Source organism: Condylura cristata, unplaced genomic scaffold (assembly GCF_000260355.1).
Source record: "Condylura cristata isolate star-nosed mole 26May11 unplaced genomic scaffold, ConCri1.0 scaffold00004, whole genome shotgun sequence".
NCBI classification, from domain to species: domain Eukaryota; kingdom Metazoa; phylum Chordata; class Mammalia; order Eulipotyphla; family Talpidae; genus Condylura; species Condylura cristata.
This window is the reverse complement of record NW_004567105.1, coordinates 60,679,086-60,695,155: the sequence shown is the minus strand read 5'-3', so window position 1 is coordinate 60,695,155 and position 16,070 is coordinate 60,679,086. Positions and strand designations below refer to the sequence as shown.

The 16,070-nt window shown below is 54.2% G+C and overlaps 4 protein-coding genes across 11 annotated transcripts in view; 1 reads left to right on the top strand and 3 right to left on the bottom strand.

Moving 5' to 3' along the window:
* Positions 1-165: 165 nt before the first annotated feature.
* On the bottom strand, positions 166-3,506 carry NPRL2 (nitrogen permease regulator-like 2 (S. cerevisiae)). Of its 2 annotated transcripts, XM_004676123.2 has the most exons (11): positions 3,327-3,506; positions 2,744-2,835; positions 2,472-2,640; positions 2,222-2,330; positions 1,727-1,863; positions 1,544-1,641; positions 1,403-1,439; positions 1,182-1,275; positions 990-1,107; positions 626-768; positions 166-539 (listed from the first exon to the last, which is right to left on the bottom strand). In XM_004676123.2, exons 1-11 carry the CDS (start codon positions 3,402-3,404, stop codon positions 472-474), a joined length of 1,143 nt encoding a protein of 380 aa, XP_004676180.1. In that variant the 5' UTR covers positions 3,405-3,506; the 3' UTR covers positions 166-471. The 2 variants fall into 2 exon arrangements, with proteins under 2 accessions (XP_004676180.1, XP_012576050.1); XM_012720596.1 differs by lacking the exon at positions 3,327-3,506 and having other exon boundaries at positions 2,746-2,823.
* Positions 3,507-3,613: 107 nt separating this feature from the next.
* Positions 3,614-6,253, top strand: LOC101622937 (cytochrome b561 domain-containing protein 2). Of its 2 annotated transcripts, none has more exons than XM_004676122.2 (4): positions 3,614-3,740; positions 4,146-4,297; positions 4,755-4,792; positions 5,435-6,253. In XM_004676122.2, the coding sequence occupies exons 2-4, from the start codon at positions 4,171-4,173 to the stop codon at positions 5,936-5,938; spliced, it is 669 nt and encodes a 222-aa protein (XP_004676179.1). In that variant the 5' UTR covers positions 3,614-3,740; positions 4,146-4,170; the 3' UTR covers positions 5,939-6,253. The 2 variants fall into 2 exon arrangements, with proteins under 2 accessions (XP_004676179.1, XP_012576051.1); XM_012720597.1 differs by lacking the exon at positions 3,614-3,740 and adding an exon at positions 3,937-4,025.
* Positions 6,254-6,827: 574 nt separating this feature from the next.
* On the bottom strand, positions 6,828-11,343 carry TMEM115 (transmembrane protein 115). Its single transcript, XM_004676121.2, has 2 exons — positions 10,034-11,343; positions 6,828-7,622 (listed from the first exon to the last, which is right to left on the bottom strand). Exons 1-2 carry the CDS (start codon positions 10,882-10,884, stop codon positions 7,418-7,420), a joined length of 1,056 nt encoding a protein of 351 aa, XP_004676178.1. The 5' UTR covers positions 10,885-11,343; the 3' UTR covers positions 6,828-7,417.
* A 1,795-nt stretch (positions 11,344-13,138) lies between these two features.
* CACNA2D2 (calcium channel, voltage-dependent, alpha 2/delta subunit 2) overlaps positions 13,139-16,070 on the bottom strand; it is a 130,161-nt gene continuing 127,229 nt past the window's right edge. For 4 of the 6 annotated variants that reach the window (XM_012720389.1, XM_012720390.1, XM_012720393.1 and 1 more), the window contains 3 exons: positions 15,936-16,045; positions 15,762-15,844; positions 13,139-15,644 (listed from right to left, as the gene is read on the bottom strand). In XM_012720389.1, the coding sequence (XP_012575843.1) occupies positions 15,504-15,644; positions 15,762-15,844; positions 15,936-16,045 (334 nt within the window). In that variant the 3' untranslated portion in view covers positions 13,139-15,503. Of the gene's footprint in view, positions 15,645-15,761; positions 15,851-15,935; positions 16,046-16,070 lie in introns of all 6 variants that reach the window. The other 2 variants (XM_012720388.1, XM_012720391.1) reach the window with 1 other exon arrangement.

Sequence of the window (16,070 nt, the reverse complement as noted above, 5' to 3'; positions counted from 1 at the left end):
GTTCTTCATGCATCCCGATGCGGTTTTTGCTTTGGGAATTTTGCACCTTTCTTCTACCTGGAGTACTGGTCCTTCTTTCCGCCCCATTGAGGACTTCCCTACCCATGTACCCCAGAGCAGTCCAGTTCCCATCCCAATTCACTTTTCATTACACCTTTCTTACTATTTCTTTGTGGATGTTTATTTTGGTTCAAGTGGGCACATTTACTTATCCTCTGATGGTCCTGCTTGCCAGATGGCACTCCAAGGCACTGGGACCATGACTATTTCATTCATAGCTGGTTCTTTGGTAGCCCCAGCTTAGAAGTGGTACTCAATAAAGGTAGGTAGAAATGGGTGACTTTATTTACAAAACTGAGGGTCAACCTTGAGACAGTGTGGACTGGTCTGTTGGTCAATCCCTCAATACAACAGGCAGGGCTTAGCAAGAGAGTAGCCCTAGCCATATGCTTTGTCCAGCCTACAATAGCCTCATTTCCAGCAGATAATGATGTTGGGGTCATTTTCCAGTCGCTCATCCAACTCGTGGTAGCTCATGCCTGAGTAGGATCATGGAGAGGAGGTCAGCAACCGTCTCTTGGCTGCCCTGCCCTGCCCCCACCCCACCTGCCTTGCCTATCTCCACCTGTCTTGCAGCAGATCTCATCATAGCTGTGGCAACCTGTGTAAAGCCTGGCAGGGTGGCTCCGCTCCTCCCGAGACACCCGCACAGGATACTTCTGTAGTCGCCGAATTAGGTTCTTCATAAGCCCGAACTGGATCAACTTCCTGTGGTGGGGGGGTGAGGGAGAGAGGGTTGAGGGACTGCAGTCTGGGTGTCCAGATTGGACTCCACATCCATCACCTCCAGGAAGCCTCCCTAGACTAGCAGTCCCACATGATTCTGCTCACTGGGACTCTCCTGTTCCTTTTTGACCCAGGGTTCTGGAGAGACAATGAGTGTGCTTGCCCTCAGGAAACCCTCCCGCCCCAGGGGCTCCCCCACTGACCGTTCATCAACATGCTGCAGCTGCTGGGGATGGCGGCCAATGAGGTCTCTCACAGTTGTGCCAGGGCTCAGGCTGCAGTACAGCTGGAATACATCCCAGAGACTGGCCCTTTTGTGCCCTATGGGTGCCAGGGGTCAGCTCTCTGGATGGCCGTGTTCTCCCCATGTGACCTCCCCAAAAGCCTGCCATTACCTTGCTTGGTCACATAGGACAGACATGCCTCCTGCAGGGACTTGTCGTCGACTAGGTCCTGGACCTTGGGTGTTGGGCAGTACACATTGGAGTACTGGAGGGCAGCAAGAAGCATGGGCTTGAGCGAAGGGTTTGGAAATTTGACATACCCCCAAACTCTCCCTGGCACATAAGCCTCTGGATGAGCCGCTCTCCAGTTAACAGAACTCAGGCTCACCTACCTGGAGGATGGACACAAGTGTCACCACACCATAGTACCTGGGGGAGATAACTGTGCTCAGCTTCTGAGGTCATGACTTCTCAATACCCACACTCAGGGCCCTGGGCCCTTCCCCGTCCTGGGCATGCCTGGCCCCACTCACAGCAGGTTCTGGATGGCAATGCGCACGAGGTTGAGCTCCACATCTGCTTCAGCTGAAATCTTCTGGACATGGCGGAAACCATCAATGTAGGGCAGGATCTGAGCAGGGCAAAGTCAGGACAGGTGGAATGACTCTGGGCTATGACCGGCCACAGGTGATAGTACTCAGGGAGGGCTGGCATACCTGTTGTGTGGTGAGGTCCCACTGTGAGTTGAAGAAATCTTCCTTGTCCTTGGTAAAGACAGGCACATCGTATTCCTGAGCTACAGGAGGGTCAGGTCGCTGCTCAATCACCTTCAAGTGGATGGTGTTGGACTCATCTGCAGAGGCCCCATTCATATCTTCAGTACATTTCTTCTAAGAGACCCTCAATCACCATCCACTCCCCCCAGAAACCCTTGGCAGGTAGTTTTTGGGTAGGCCAATCTTTCCTTTACATGGGGCAGGAGACTGCAATCCAGAGAAGAGAAAGCACATGCCTAAGAAGCAAAGCTGGACAGGTCTGGTATCCCCAGCCTGATCATCTACTGTGGTCTCTAGATGAATCAGCCCAGCTCATGGACATTTGGTGGCCACCAATTTGTTCATGAGTCTTGTCCTTGGCAGAGTTCAACTTCCTCTATCACTTTCCCTTTCCTTCTTTACCCTTTTATTGTCATTGCAGAGGCTGGGCCATACCAATAGGCAGAGTGCATCGGCCTGAGGCATTTAGCTCCTCCAGTAAGATGGTCATGATGGGCACCAACTTCTGCTTGCTTTCCTCAGTGGACACGAAACTGCTCTCCAGCTGGATAGAGTATAGACAGCATGGTGGACACACCTCAGAAGCCATCGCTAACATTCTACCCTGGTATGTCCCTAGGTTAGAGATGTGGGAACACCTTCCCCAACTCTGCCTGCCCTCCACCCAAGCCATCATAATGCAGACCTCCAGAGTGGTCAGGTAACCAGCCAGCTTTTTGACAATGGGCTCGAGGGCACAGGTTTTGGCCTGGGCATCACACACAAAACCTAGGTTGAAGAGCAGGGCATTTCGGCTGTACTTTTTATGCTCAATGCACACAGGGCAGCCAATCAGTTTCTTCTCCATGGCTGTGCTGGATGGGGTAAGAGATGGGAACAAAGTCAGGTTCCTCCCACCTCCAAACCTGTCCACTTCTCCTAGGAATGCCCCTCTCCCCCCTCATGCTAGGGTCTCACACAGTGATGAGCTTGTTCTGCAGCTCCGGTTTGGTGATGATGTACACCTGGACTGTATCAAAGAGCTCCCGGGAGATGAAGTCTTCAGGGACCTGGGGAACAGAATGGTAAGAGGCTCCATTCTTCAAGACTAGGTAGAGTATGGCAGGTGACCCCAAAGCCTAAATCCTCTTCTTCAGGGTTTCCCACCCACCCAGGTCTACTACTACTTTGTGTTTTCAAATATACTCTATGTTCTCACTCATCTCTTGGCTGTTGTATATGCTGCACTCTCTACTGGCTACACACTCTCCTCTAAAACTCCTATGCATGTAGGAATACTAGTGGACCATCTCTCCTGGGACCTAGAACCTCCCCTGGCTCCTACACTATTATTTCCCACAATCACGGCCTATGTGATCATTGTCTGACCCACCACATCTGGAGCCAGGGCCTGGGGTTAAGTATCCTTTCCATTCAGAGTTCTCTGCGAAGAAAGCATGGCCTGCCGGCAGCACCTGGATCCACCGCCTCTAGACAGCTGGGTGAGTGGCCAAGCGCGTCCTTCCCCTCCCTCCCCCAACCCGGAGACCCCAGTTGGTACCTGATAGGTGATCTTGGGTCCCAACGTGGGGTGGAACTCGCTGAAGAATATGCATTCAATGCGGCAGCTGCTGCCCATGGCGCTAGCGAGATTCGGGTGCGAAGCTTCTGGCACCCCGACCCCTAAAAACACCTGTCAGAAACAGCCCCCAAGCCTGGGCCATCCAATCACGCACGCCTGCGCACTCTCAGACCGTGAACGCGTCTGCTCAACAGCGCCTGCGCAGCGCGACGCAAACTTTGGTTGGGGGGAAGGGTGAGGGCCTTATCTCAGGAAGTCGCGGGTCGGTAGACGTCGTCGCACCCGGAAGTGAAGCGACTCCACGACAGAGAGGCGGCGCGCGAGGCTGGCCCCCATTACCGTGATATCTCCGGAGGAAACCACCGTATCAGGCCGGCGCTGCGGCTGGGGCAGGTGAGTCCTTAGCGCGTAGGGGTAGCATGACAGCGGAACGCAGAGAGGCTGCGCGTAGAGGGATTCACGCTGCTTTGCCGGCACAACTGGGAACTACAATATCCGTAGTGCTTCACGCCCTTACAGCTGGCTCTCCCACCAGGCGACGGCGTGAAGCACGCTGGGATTTGTAGTCTATTACTGTGTCTTGCGCATCCTACCTGGAAGGTGGGCCAGTTTACGTGTAGGTACTTCCTGACAGGCCGCCGGCATATGATTGGTTTATTGTGACTGGCACTTTTCTTGGTACTGTCCCTTTTTATCTTAACTTCTTAGAAGAGGGTGCATTCTTGACCTGCAACCCTTGCTTCAGTGGGAGGAGTGGATAGCAGGCATCCAAGCTTGCTCACTCTACTGTGCTTTCAGCCGGAAGCTAGAGACCTGGTTGACCATGACCCTTTCTGTGGAGACGGAATCACACATCTACCGAGCACTGCGCACTGCCTCTGGAGCTGCTGCCCACCTTGTGGCCTTGGGCTTCACCATCTTTGTGGCTGTGCTTGCCAGGCCTGGCTCCAGTAAGTAGAATTCATAGTTGACCTCTGGGGAGAAAAGTGCCACTTTCCTAGGGGAACAGGATCAATAGGAAGCCATGGGTCTGACTCCTGGTAATAGGCCTGCTATACTGGAGTTATAAGTAGGGCAAGGGGCAGATAAGGTATGTGAGGTATGTGCCAGGTTGGCCAAACCCCACAGAATATGTAACTTCTCTTACTTTATTTTGGTTCTACACTTGGCTGCCTTTGGGATGGGCTCGGGGAAGAAGGGAGGACTGCCAGAAAGTGGCAAAGCATGGTCTCTAGTCTAGGGAGGAATGAAGAGAGGACAGGTATTGGGGTCAGCTTGTTTCAAGAGGAGGTTCACATTTTGGTAGCATCTTCGGGTGGTGGGTTGCCTATGTTCCTTAGCCTGCTGGGATCGTTATGGTGGGGTCTTCTTGCCTCAGAACCAAAAGGCCTCCTCTTCTCATTTCAGGTCTGTTCTCCTGGCATCCGGTGCTTATGTCTCTAGCTGTAAGTAGAGGGTCTGGCCAACTTTTGGGTGGGAGGGAATATGGGTATAGTGGTGTCTGAATCCTTATGGACACAGTATCTAGTGTGGGAGATGGAATTAGAGGAATTGCATGCTCCAATTCTTTCTCATGGCCTATATCCCAGACATTTGATACCCAGGGCAAATTGGGTTGGTTTTGTAAGGACAAAATGAAGCTTTACTCACATCTAGGCAAGAAACTGCAGGTGTCAGTCCCTTTTACCTAATAGTGATGCACCTCATTTTCCCTAAAACAGTGCACCCATGCAGCCAGCTCTTGCCAAGAAATTGTATCCAATTGTGTGTTAGGGAACCCAAGCTTGTGAATCATTTATAACTGCCACATCTCAAACCTCATTTGCTTGGTAACATAGCAGAGATGACATTTCAGTATGGCACCTAGGAAGAAGGGGAAGGTAGCTGCCTCTTACTGATTCCTCAGGGTAGATGTTCTGTCCCAGATGGAATTCTTCATTCCTGCCCAACCAAATGGGAACTCTTGTCAATGGGGAGAACAAAGAAGGTGAATCTGTCCCGACTGGCTGACAGCTTAGGCACCGAAAGCCCTTATCCTTTCTGTTGAGCAGCGTCGCATTTAAGTTTTTTTCTCTCTCTTTCCCCAGTTTTCTTTCCTGATGACTGAGGCCCTGCTGGTGTTCTCTCCTGAGAGTTCGCTGCTGCGCTCCCTCTCGAGGAAGGGCCGAACACGCTGCCACTGGGCACTGCAGCTGCTGGCCCTGCTGTGTGCGCTGCTTGGCCTGGGCCTCGTCATCCTCCATAAGGAACAGCTTGGCAAAGCCCACCTGGCCACCTGGCATGGACGGTCCGGGCTGCTCGCTGTGCTGTGGGCAGGGCTGCAGTGCTCAGGTGGAGTGGGGCTGCTTTACCCCAAACTGCTGCCCCGATGGCCTCTGGCCAAGCTCAGGCTGTACCATGCTACTAGTGGGCTAGTGGGTTATCTGTTGGGTAGTACCAGCCTCTTGTTGGGCATGTGCTCACTCTGGTTCACTGCCACAGTCACTGGTGGGGTCTGGTACTTGGCTGTGCTGTGTCCCGTCACCACCAGCTTGGTTATCATGAATCAGGTGAGCAATGCTTACCTGTACCGCAAAAGAATCCAGCCATGAGATCATCCCAGCCCAAGGAAGCCTGAATTTACCCCCAGTGTTGGAACTGGGCTGGAACCTTCTGGACTCTCACAGATGATTAGGTTATAAGGACACCTCAGCACTGGTGCACTGAGGCAGGAGTCCTGTGTACTGCCTTCTTGCTTGTTTTTCATGCTGGAGTGCCTCCCCTTTCTTCCTCTCTGCTGTCACAGAGAAAATATGGATCATGTCTGTATAAAGGTGGGATTGTAAGATTGCCTCTCCAGTAACTTGGTTCACACTTATACCAGGAATTACAGTAGAGATAAAAAGAAAAATAAAAGTAAAAATCAACCAAAGACGACATGGGGAGAATAGCCCAGAGCTGGGAATAGCTGTGCCTAATGCCTTCAGCACAGAAAACTGGGCTCTTGGGCAAGATGAGTACCTGTCTGTGGATGCTCACTGAGAGGCTGAAGCTCTCCCAGCAGGTACTGTGGCTGCAGCTGTGTAGGGTAGAGCTGTGTCCTGTCTCCCTAGCTGTCCACAGTGCTGTCCAGATGTTAGGTAGGTCTGGATGACAACAGGGGAGAGCCTGGGGAGGGGCTTCCGTTCTGGTGGTAAGTCAAGAACAGCTCATTATGTAGATCCTCTACTTAAGGTGTAGAGGGTTAAGAGGGCCTCCCTGCCTCAGGGTTAGAGGGGAGAGAAAGTGAATGTCTGAGCTGACTGCTCTGGAAGGTGGTCTGACGGTGGGCATGTATGTGGTGGTGGAGCGGGGGAGAAAAGGGAGTGGGGCAGTGAGTGGGCACTTGATATAGCTGCGCTGAGGGCAGACCACACCTTCGAACCTAGGAGAGAGTCCTTGTCTTAAGTTCTGCAGTTGAGCATGAGTGAGCGGTACAAGCGGTCTGACAGAGCGTGGGAGTCGTACCTCAAAGAACTGCTTTATTGATACTGTGAGGCTGGGCTTGGCTGCCCACTCAAGTGGTCCTGTAGAAAATACCTGGTTGCGGCGGCTCTTCTGTGCTGAAGCAGCCATGGCCACAGCGCAGGGAATCAGAGATCTCAACATGACATGAACAAAGTCTTCTGGGGCTGGGTGGGATGTACAGCCCAGTGCTGGCTCCTGCACTGGCTGGCCCCCCAGAATGTTTTTGGCAAATCCTTGCCTTGGCCCAGGGCTCTCAGCAACCAGTCTTAGGCTGGCCCGGCAGCTGTGGCACGAGTGTCCCTGCAGCCACCTGCGTGGGGCTGCTTGCTGAGGCAGCCTTACCTCAAATGGCCCTGGCTGGCTGATGCCTCAAGAGGCTCCATTCTTGGCATAGTGGTTGTCTGGAGTTGGATCCAGGTAGCAAGAGTCAGTCCTGGGTAGTGTTGGCGAGAAATAGCAGACGGCTGTAGAAACCCCCAAGAAGCCTTCTTCCCTCTCCTCAGAGTGGTCAAAGCCCTGGAGAAGCTGAGAGGGTGTCAAGGGGGCCTTGGGAGAGGAGGTGCTACACTCAAGGTGGTCAGGAGTTACAGCTTTTGGGGAGCTGCCTCGAAGGTGATCAGGCTGGATTCTGGGGGAGCCCCTTTTCCTGGGAGTGTGGGGGCCTTGTCTGTGGGCAGGGGACTGTCCACCTTGGCCGCAGCTTCTTCTTCATCGTCATCCATGCTGGGCCAGACAGACTGGTCCTCCACTCTCTTTAGCCGTTCATTGAGGGCCTTTAGGGCCAGTTGCCTGGTATCAGAGGAAAGATGACAGGTCACTGTGGGTGAGCTTGGCTCATGCCCTGCAGGCTTCACCCACAGAGCTGACCCCCTCTTACCATGCAGTGTTCTGCTTCCCCACGCAGGGCCCAGGGCTCCCCCGAGATTGGATGAGGGCCCAAAGGCCATCAGAATGACCCAGAGGCTACTGAGCTTTCCCTCTGTAACAGGGGACCCTCCCACCTGAGAAGGCCAACTGGCCTGCTGTCAGACTGCCCACCAGGCAGCCCCAGGAATGGTTCTGAGGTTCTGAGGCTGTTGCTTCAGAGTAGGCCGAGTTGGTGCCCCCAGGCAGAAGAGAAGGACATCTCTAGAAACTGGAGTTTCTGCCTGAGCACTGGTATCACATCCAAGGAAAGGATAATTCCTCCCCCTCTCCTTATTAGGGGTGTCTCTAGCCTCTTGGCAAAGGTCTATGGAGGAGGTTGAAATTCAAGCACCTGCCTTGGCTCTCAGCCGGGAAGTAGAGCCAACTTGGGTCAACCTGCCCCTCCTAACAAACTCAGTGCTCTCCTCAAAGCAACCAGGACATGTGTTAGGGCAGGGACTTACTGAGTCCTTGGGGAAGAGAGGAAGGGAAAATAGCCCATGTGTGGCACAAGCCAGAGCCAACAGGGTAGCCCCGAGGACCCTGCTGGGGAAGGTGGAATGCTGCTAATTTTCCAGGGGCGGCCACTGTGGGCCCGATGCCTCAGCATGGGTGATAGTCTGGGGAAACTTAACAGAGGCAGCAGACAACCCACACCCCCTACCAAGCCAGGGAGCAAGACAGTGGAGGCAGCCTGGGCACACTTCCACACGTCCACTTGCCTTGCAGCCTGCTCCATGACAAGCTGGCAGACAGGGCCGTTCTTCCCTACCGCTACCCAGACTCCCACTCCTGGTTCTCTTGTCAAGCCTGTCTAAAACCTGCCAAGGCAGAGAGGCAGTGACATGTAAATCACTTCCTCACATGCGTCAGAGATAGGAAACTGTCTCCCCTTACTAGTAATCATCTGGGTCTGGGAGCAGCAAGCAGAGTTGAAACTGGCTGCACCCCCAAATCAGCTAACGATATGACTATAGCAGGAACTCACCCCCCGGAGAAGCCCCACCCCCTCTGCACCTGTCCTTTTTTTTTTGACCTGAACAGAAGTTTTTTGATGACCAGTCAGCAAGCCAAAAAACCTGTTACTGGAGGGGTCATGACTATCATGACTGCTGCCCCTTCTGGTCCCATCTTAACTAGAGGCAATAAGGCAAGGTGGAGACAGACCTTGTTCATAAGGACTCATCTGTCACAGAGACATACTTTGGGGCCCAAAATCAAGCTCTGTAGCTTGTAGGAATGGAGCTGTGATCACTGGTCAGTCCGTAGACCTGAGAGCGTGCTTTTCCACAGCTACCACCATGGACCATAGTAATCTGTGGCCCTTGGCCGGCTGGAAACTCCTTCAAGAGGGGAAGGGACCTGTGCTCAACTCCACAGCCCTAGTGGAGAGTGAGCACAGGTAATGCTTGTTGGATTTAAAAGGCAAGAGCAAAAACAGAAGCTGTAACAAGTACAGAAAGATTTCACTACTCCAGTAACTGCCTCAAGAAAAAGGCGAGGAATGGAGCTGTGATCATTGATTGGTCAGTCCGCAGACCTGAGAGCTGATTAAAATGCTGCCCTGACCAGCCCTGCCCAAGGTGCAGCTAGTGACTACTTGAGCTGGGACACCTCATTGTGCAGGTGGCTTGGTTTATGGATAATGAAAAGCCTGTCTCCACTACCTGTGGTCAGCAGGCTCCCTTGGTGGGTCATGTGGCACGTCCTCTGGGTTTGGTGACACAGGCCATTTTGGGGGACCGAGGATAAGTCTACTTATACCCCAACCTTCCCCCTCAATATTAAGTGGCAGAGAAGCAAAGCATGTGAATGAAAACCCAGAAAGAGGCCACAGTGCAGCATTTGTCAATTGCAGTGGCTCAGAGAGCATCTCAAGGTGCCCAGGTCTCCTTTCCTGTCCCTCCCTACCTCAGAAAAAAGAACCAACAGCAGACTCTGGCTCCACAGGACCGCTGCTAGACCGCCACAATTCCAAGCCGAGGCCACAGTTATGTGTAAGTGGCTCTCCATGAGCCTATCACACACCAAGGGGAACTGGGCACTTCCTGAGACTTACCAAGTGGCCCGAGCTGTGAGAAAAGGGAACTTTCATTCTCTAATGTTGAAAAAACACCTGGAGCTGGAATACTAACTGCTCAAGTTCTCAAAGTTGGCTCTTTATCTCTTTCTGAATCTGCCCTAACACCTGACACTAGGCTGCCACCACATACAGCAAGCACCTCAACAGATGGAATGTGATCCATCAAGAAATGTGCTCAGAGCTTGACAAGTTTCAGGAGATTCCACAATACCTTCTCCGCTCTGCATCTTGAGGGTCTGTGCCTGGGAGGCTGATGGTGATGGAGGACGGGGCACCCACGTCATAGCGCTTCACGGTCTTCTGGCATATCTTTACTTTCACCAGGAGGCCATGCACCAAGTTTGCCAATAGCCCCACCACAGGCTGCAGGATCTCAGGGAAGAATGTGGCGAAAGCAAAGTGGTCAGCCATGTCCCCTCGGCCTCGGCTATGGCGCTGGTAGAAGCGAAGATACACCCAACTGGAGAGCAGCCCGAAGCCGTAGGAAGCCAGTGCCGGGCTCTGGAGCAGCGTGGCCAGCCGCAGCAACAGCAACAGCCCCAACAGCAGCATAGGCACAACGCTGACGCGTACCTGGGGCACTCGCAGGACCACACAATCCCCCATAGTTTGTTTGAGTGCCACCAGGACACCACCTAGGAAGCCCAGGGCGCCGTGGATGCGGATTGTGAAAAGGTAGACCAAGTTGAAGGAAGCCATGTAGGTGAGGAGGTAGGCGAAGGCCCCCAGCAGCCCCACAGACACATTCACCACTGAAAAGAAGATGAGCAGCTCCAAAGCCCCCCAAAGGGGCTCCAGCAAACGTCCCGCTACAACTACTGTGGCCAGGCTGATGGCCACATCCCACACGTGCTGCTCCATCAACCCATGGGTGGCCAGGGTCCAGATCCAGAAATTGGGCGGAAAGAGATAGCCTGGGGTGACCGCCAGGCAGCCCGTGTCCACAGCGAAGGACAGCAGGTAGAGGAATAGTACTGCCGCACACAGGGCCTTCACCACCACGCTGGCGCTGGCCAGGATGGCCCCCAAGTGCTGGCGAGCACCCGGCAGGGCGCGCTGCATCTTCCCTGCCGGCGTCGGTCTTGGGCAAGGGATTAGTGGGCTAGGGGGCCTCCCCGGGGCCTCGTTCCAGTCCGGCCCCGTCGGGAGGCCCGGGCCTGACCTAGTCGCTGGCCTATCGCCCGGGTGAAGGCTCCACTTCCGGTTGGGGTCCCCACGGGCCAAGCCGGGGCTGGTCGCGGGCCCAGGGCCTGAGCCCCTCGCCGGGGATCAGGGGAAAGGCCTTGGGCGGATTCGGCACGTCTGCCTGCCTGCCTGGCCGGCGCGCCTCGCACCAGGCCCGGGAGGCTGGCGTTGATTTCAGGGCTCGGCGTCCTCCATTCACTCCAGCGTCCTAAAGTCCGCAGGGACTGGAGCCCAGTTCTGGGTCCGAATCCACTCTGGTCAGCTCCGGCTCGGTCAGGGTCCAGGCTTCGACCGTCCCTCCTCCCCTCTCCGGTGCCGACAAACAGGACCAGTGCGCTTGCGCGCCCCGGGACGCAGCGGGGTGTTCTCTGCGCGCCGGCCTTCCGGCTCCACAGCATGCTGGGACACCGAGTCCTTGCCCGAGCCGGGGACGAGCGGAAAGCAAGTTTCCGGGTAAAACTACGAATCCCAGGAGGCTGTGCGCCGGGCCGGGCCGGGGCGTGTGCGCGGGACTTGTAGTTTTTAGAACCCTCCGCCGGCCGTTTCCTCTGGGCTTGGGGGACGCGGAACCTGCACCGCTAGTCCTGGGAGCGCGGGTGCGGCTGCGGCACAGCTCCGTGCCAGTCACTTGTTGAGTGTCCCGGGAGAGTGGCTCTCTTCGCGTACATCTGAGCGGCGTGCCCTCGGCAGGCGTGTGGGTAAGAATGTTGGACGGTCCCTGCGTGTGTAACAGTGTGCTCGAATTCCTGAAACTCCCCTCTGTCTGGTGGATGCCTGACCCAGGTTGTGTGGGGTGATTGGGGCCTGACCACGTTGGAATTTTTGCTCTGCCATTTGGCGGCCGTGTGACATTCGCCACGTTCCTGAAACCATTTGAAACTATATTTCATGGAACTTATAAAGTAGCTATGACGGGACCTACCATGAGAATCAAGGTGTGTATATACCAGCTCTCCCTGGCTGCTCGGGGGGAGTGTGGCTCAGGCCGTCCTAACAAATGAGGTGGAGTCTCATGGCGAACGCAGGTCTTCTGTCCCCAAAGGGCAGAGGCAGGAGTGCTCCCAGTGACTCTCCTCCTCATCAGAGACTTCTCATCACTGACTCAGGGTAAGAGGGGAGTCCTTGGCCCAGGCTGGCCCAGGTCCGCTTTGATGGTTTCTGGCAGGTTATGTCCTGTGTAGGCTGATTTTTTTTTTTTTTTTTTTTGCTATGTTGAGTTACTTTTTAAAGCATGGGCATATAATTAAAAGTGCATTTGAAAGGTGCAAAATCTTTTCCTTTCAGCCATTGATTTTAATACAAATGCCAATGAGTCATAGCCTTCCAGGTTACAGAAGGCGTTGACTTGGGGGTCTGGGTTCCCACTGGAAGTCACCCCATGGAGGCATTTCCAGGCTTAGCAAATCAGAATACAAGGGGCCCTCGTCAGAGTTGAATTTTAGATAAACAGCAAAGGATTTTTCAGTATAAGCATGTTCCAAATGTTTTTAGTGTAGTTATGTGCTATGTAATACTGGACAACATACTATATAACACTCATTCTTTATTTGAAATTCAAATTGGTTGGATGTTCTGTATTTCCCAACTCCACCTCAGGACTTTGAGGCTATTTCAGGCATAAGAGCTAATTAATTTAGGGGTCATTAGTCTTTGCTCTTCCAGTGACCCTAAGGCCTGGAAGGCCCTCCTCAATATTTAACATTGAAGTTCTCCCAGCCCTAGGCCAAAGGCTACCTCCTCCCTGAAATCTTTGCTGGTTTCTTGCTCTTGTCGGGATTTCTGTTCTCCCCAAACCAGTCAGCTTATCTGACTTACAGGGATAAACCAGCACCTAACCAATTGTAAGGTTGCTGTGGGGACTCAGTCGGCTGCTCACCAGGTGAATGTGGAGTAGTTGTCAGCAGTACCAGGAAACCTCTGCTCTGGTAGTTATAAGTCTGTCTTGGAAAGAATAGGAAGGTCATACCAATTAGGATCGAAATGAAAAAGATTGCAATTAAAATGAACAAACTGTAGGGCTGGCTGGAGGGAGACCTGACTCAGCTTTGGTTTCTAGCAAGAACAGCAGCGGCCACAGGGAGCACATGACCACTCTCCCTAGGCCAGGACAGGACAAAGGTTGTGCTGAGGGGCTGCCTGGCTTTTTCAGAACATTAGGACTGTGCTCTGCAACACTCAGTGTTGGACCCAACCCACGTCCTTGTCCTTTGCTCCAGGTAATGAACCTGCATGCTGGGCCGGGCGATCTGACCTCTAGCTGGAACCTCCCTAGGCCTGCATCTCATCTGTCTTCTTTCCTTTACTCTCCTGACCTTGGGCCTTTAGGAAGCCTTTTATTATTTTTTAAGACAGCCTTTCTCAGATGCTCTGAGAAGATTACATGAGAGATAGGATCTGGCTCTTTGGAGCTTGGGAAGTGTCATGACCTAACCTGCTGGGGGCCTGGATTGCTGGTGGCCTTCACCTTACCAGATGAGCAGGAAGTAGGACTCTGAAGTCATGGCTACTTGTCTTCACCCCAGTCCTCACTCACCCCAGGGCAGACACAGTGGATGGAACCATTTGAAGTGAAAATATGAACATTATTTAATAACTGATCTTCTGTAATAAACCATTTGAAAATATTTTACAAGGAATCACACACACGATATTTTACAAAGTTTCTTGACTTTTTTTGTCACTTGTTTTTCCGACTTGTCTGTACAAAATAGAACAACCAAAAAAAAGGGCAGAGAAGAGGAAATGGCCCCCCAGTCCCCCAAGCCTGAGGTGAGGGGGCAGCCAGGTCAGGTGGGTGATGAGAAGAATCAGACCCAGCTGGGGGTTGGACAACTACCTGATGGGGATTGTTTTGTCTGTTTTTCTGTTTTTTAAACTTAAAATATATATTTTTTTCTGTATATGTTTGATTCTTTTTTTATTTTTATATTCTCCATTGAGCACCTGACTACACTACGGTTACACACACGCCCCCACAAGACACGGCTGGCATCTAGGCTGGGTGTGCAGCACGGGCGCCACCCTGCCACCAGCAGCGGGCATGGACCATACACACACACTGAGAAAGCAACAAGCAACATGACATTAATTAACGGAGCCATTAATTAATGCATCACCCTCCCCCCTCCTCCCAATCCATCTGAGCCCCATGGCCCACTTTCCCCTGCCCTCAGTCCCCCAGTGGTCCCCAGGCTGGGATGCCCTTGGGGACATCACCAGAATGAATGGTGTGAAGAGATGTGCCTGGGCCCAGCCTCTGTGTGTAGAGTGTGTGTATGTGTGTGTGCACGTGCAAGTGTGTGTTCAGCAGGGAGAAGCAGTTAGGCCTCCTGGGGGCAGGGAAGGTGCGTGTGAATAGGAAGGAGACAGGGAGTGGGCACAGGCCTGAGTATGTAAGGGCCAGATTGCGGGGGCCCAGCCAGGAGAGATCAAGTCACCCCTGCTAAGGCAAAGGGCAATGTCTGGTGAGGGTTCCTCTGCTGAGGGGTGCAGGCAGGGGCTTGTGGTCCCACTGGGGGCCTGACACTAAGTGAGAAATGGTTACAATGAGCACCTGGCTGGGTGAGGGGCATTTAGGGAACACTGGCGGCTAGGGTGGGCCAGAGGGGACTTCCCCCCTCAGCCCCAGCATTTGGCACTGTTTTTCTGCTTTGACATTCAGCTTTAGAGGTGGAGGACGGTTGGGCTGCAGGTCAGATTTAGAGGTGGGTGGTGAGCAGTGGATTGAGTGTGCAGTGCCAACTTTCCCACCAACCCCGAGCCTTGGGTAAGGCTTTGTGAGCCCCCACCTCCACCCTACCCCATGGTGTGTGTGTGATTGTACAAATGTTTGTGTGTGTGCCCTCCACAGCATGTCTAATGGAGTGGAGTCCAGTTTCTGCCCTTGGGGCTCCAGGTGTGTATGGGGTTGTATCTGACCCAGTGCTGCTGTCACTGTCTTGACACCTGCAGGTTTTGGGAGTGAGGGGAGGTGGCTGTAAGCCTGAGAGGGGCATAAGCCCATTGGGGGGCTGCCCCAGGACCTCTCTCCTGCCTGATTAAGCTGGGGTGCACAGGGTCGCAAACTGTCCATGTCAACTTCCTCCGCGAGTCTCAGGAAATCCAAATTTGGTCCTGGGTGGGACAGAAGGGGCAGGTTAGGAGACAGGGCGTAGGTCTCCCACATAAAGGGAGTTTTGGGGCCGGGCAGGGTGGGCAGTGGAGGCCTGGTTTGGCACCAGTACTGTGGCTTCTGTGTGCCAGCCTTGGCGGTGGGTGCGTCCAGTGGGAATGAGAAGGATCGAGGTGGGAGGAGGGGTTGGGGGGGAAGGGGGCAATGGCGACTCTGGCTTGGGGGCCAAAGACCTACAGGCCCTCGGGGGAACCCCACTCAAGTTCAGACTCTAGGGGAGGGTCTAACACGCTCAGGTCCTTTAAAGAGGGAGAAGGCTAGGCTCTAAGGCGGGGGAGGGTGGGGAGGGTGAGAGGAGGGTGGGCCTGCGGGGTGGGGGCGGTGTTCAGAGGCGGCGCGAGGCGTGGGCGTGGACTTGAGGCTGCGGCCGCGGAGGCAGGCCCAGGAGCAGCAGCAGCTGCAGGGACACCAGGACGCCCAGTGACGGCGGGAAGGAGGCTCCGCGGCCGCAATCTGACGTATCTTCCTGCGGAAAAAGACCGAGAGCAGGTCGGCCAGGGCGGGCGGGGCAGGGGAGGGCACAGGACACCCGCCGGCCCGAGGGAGGGGAACTGGGTGTCAGGTACCCCGCCCCTCTCCTCACCGTCGCGTTGTAGTCGAAGCAGATGTGCGGGCCTCTCCGGTATCGTGGTCTCTGCACCAGTTCACACTGTTCCGGGCCGTCCGCTGGGCATGGGTGGGGAGTCAAGGAGCCGCGGCACGGAAGGGGCGCAGAGGGAGGGGGCGCGGGCGGCTAGTAGGGGTGGGGACAGGATACAGTGTGTCTCCTTCTGGAGCAGCCGATACACCTCACACTGGCTGCACAGCGGCTTCTCGGCCACCACGAAGAGAAGGTTGGTGTTGGTCAGTCTCTGCGCGTGGAACAACCTGGAGGCGGCATAGAGGGGCGGGG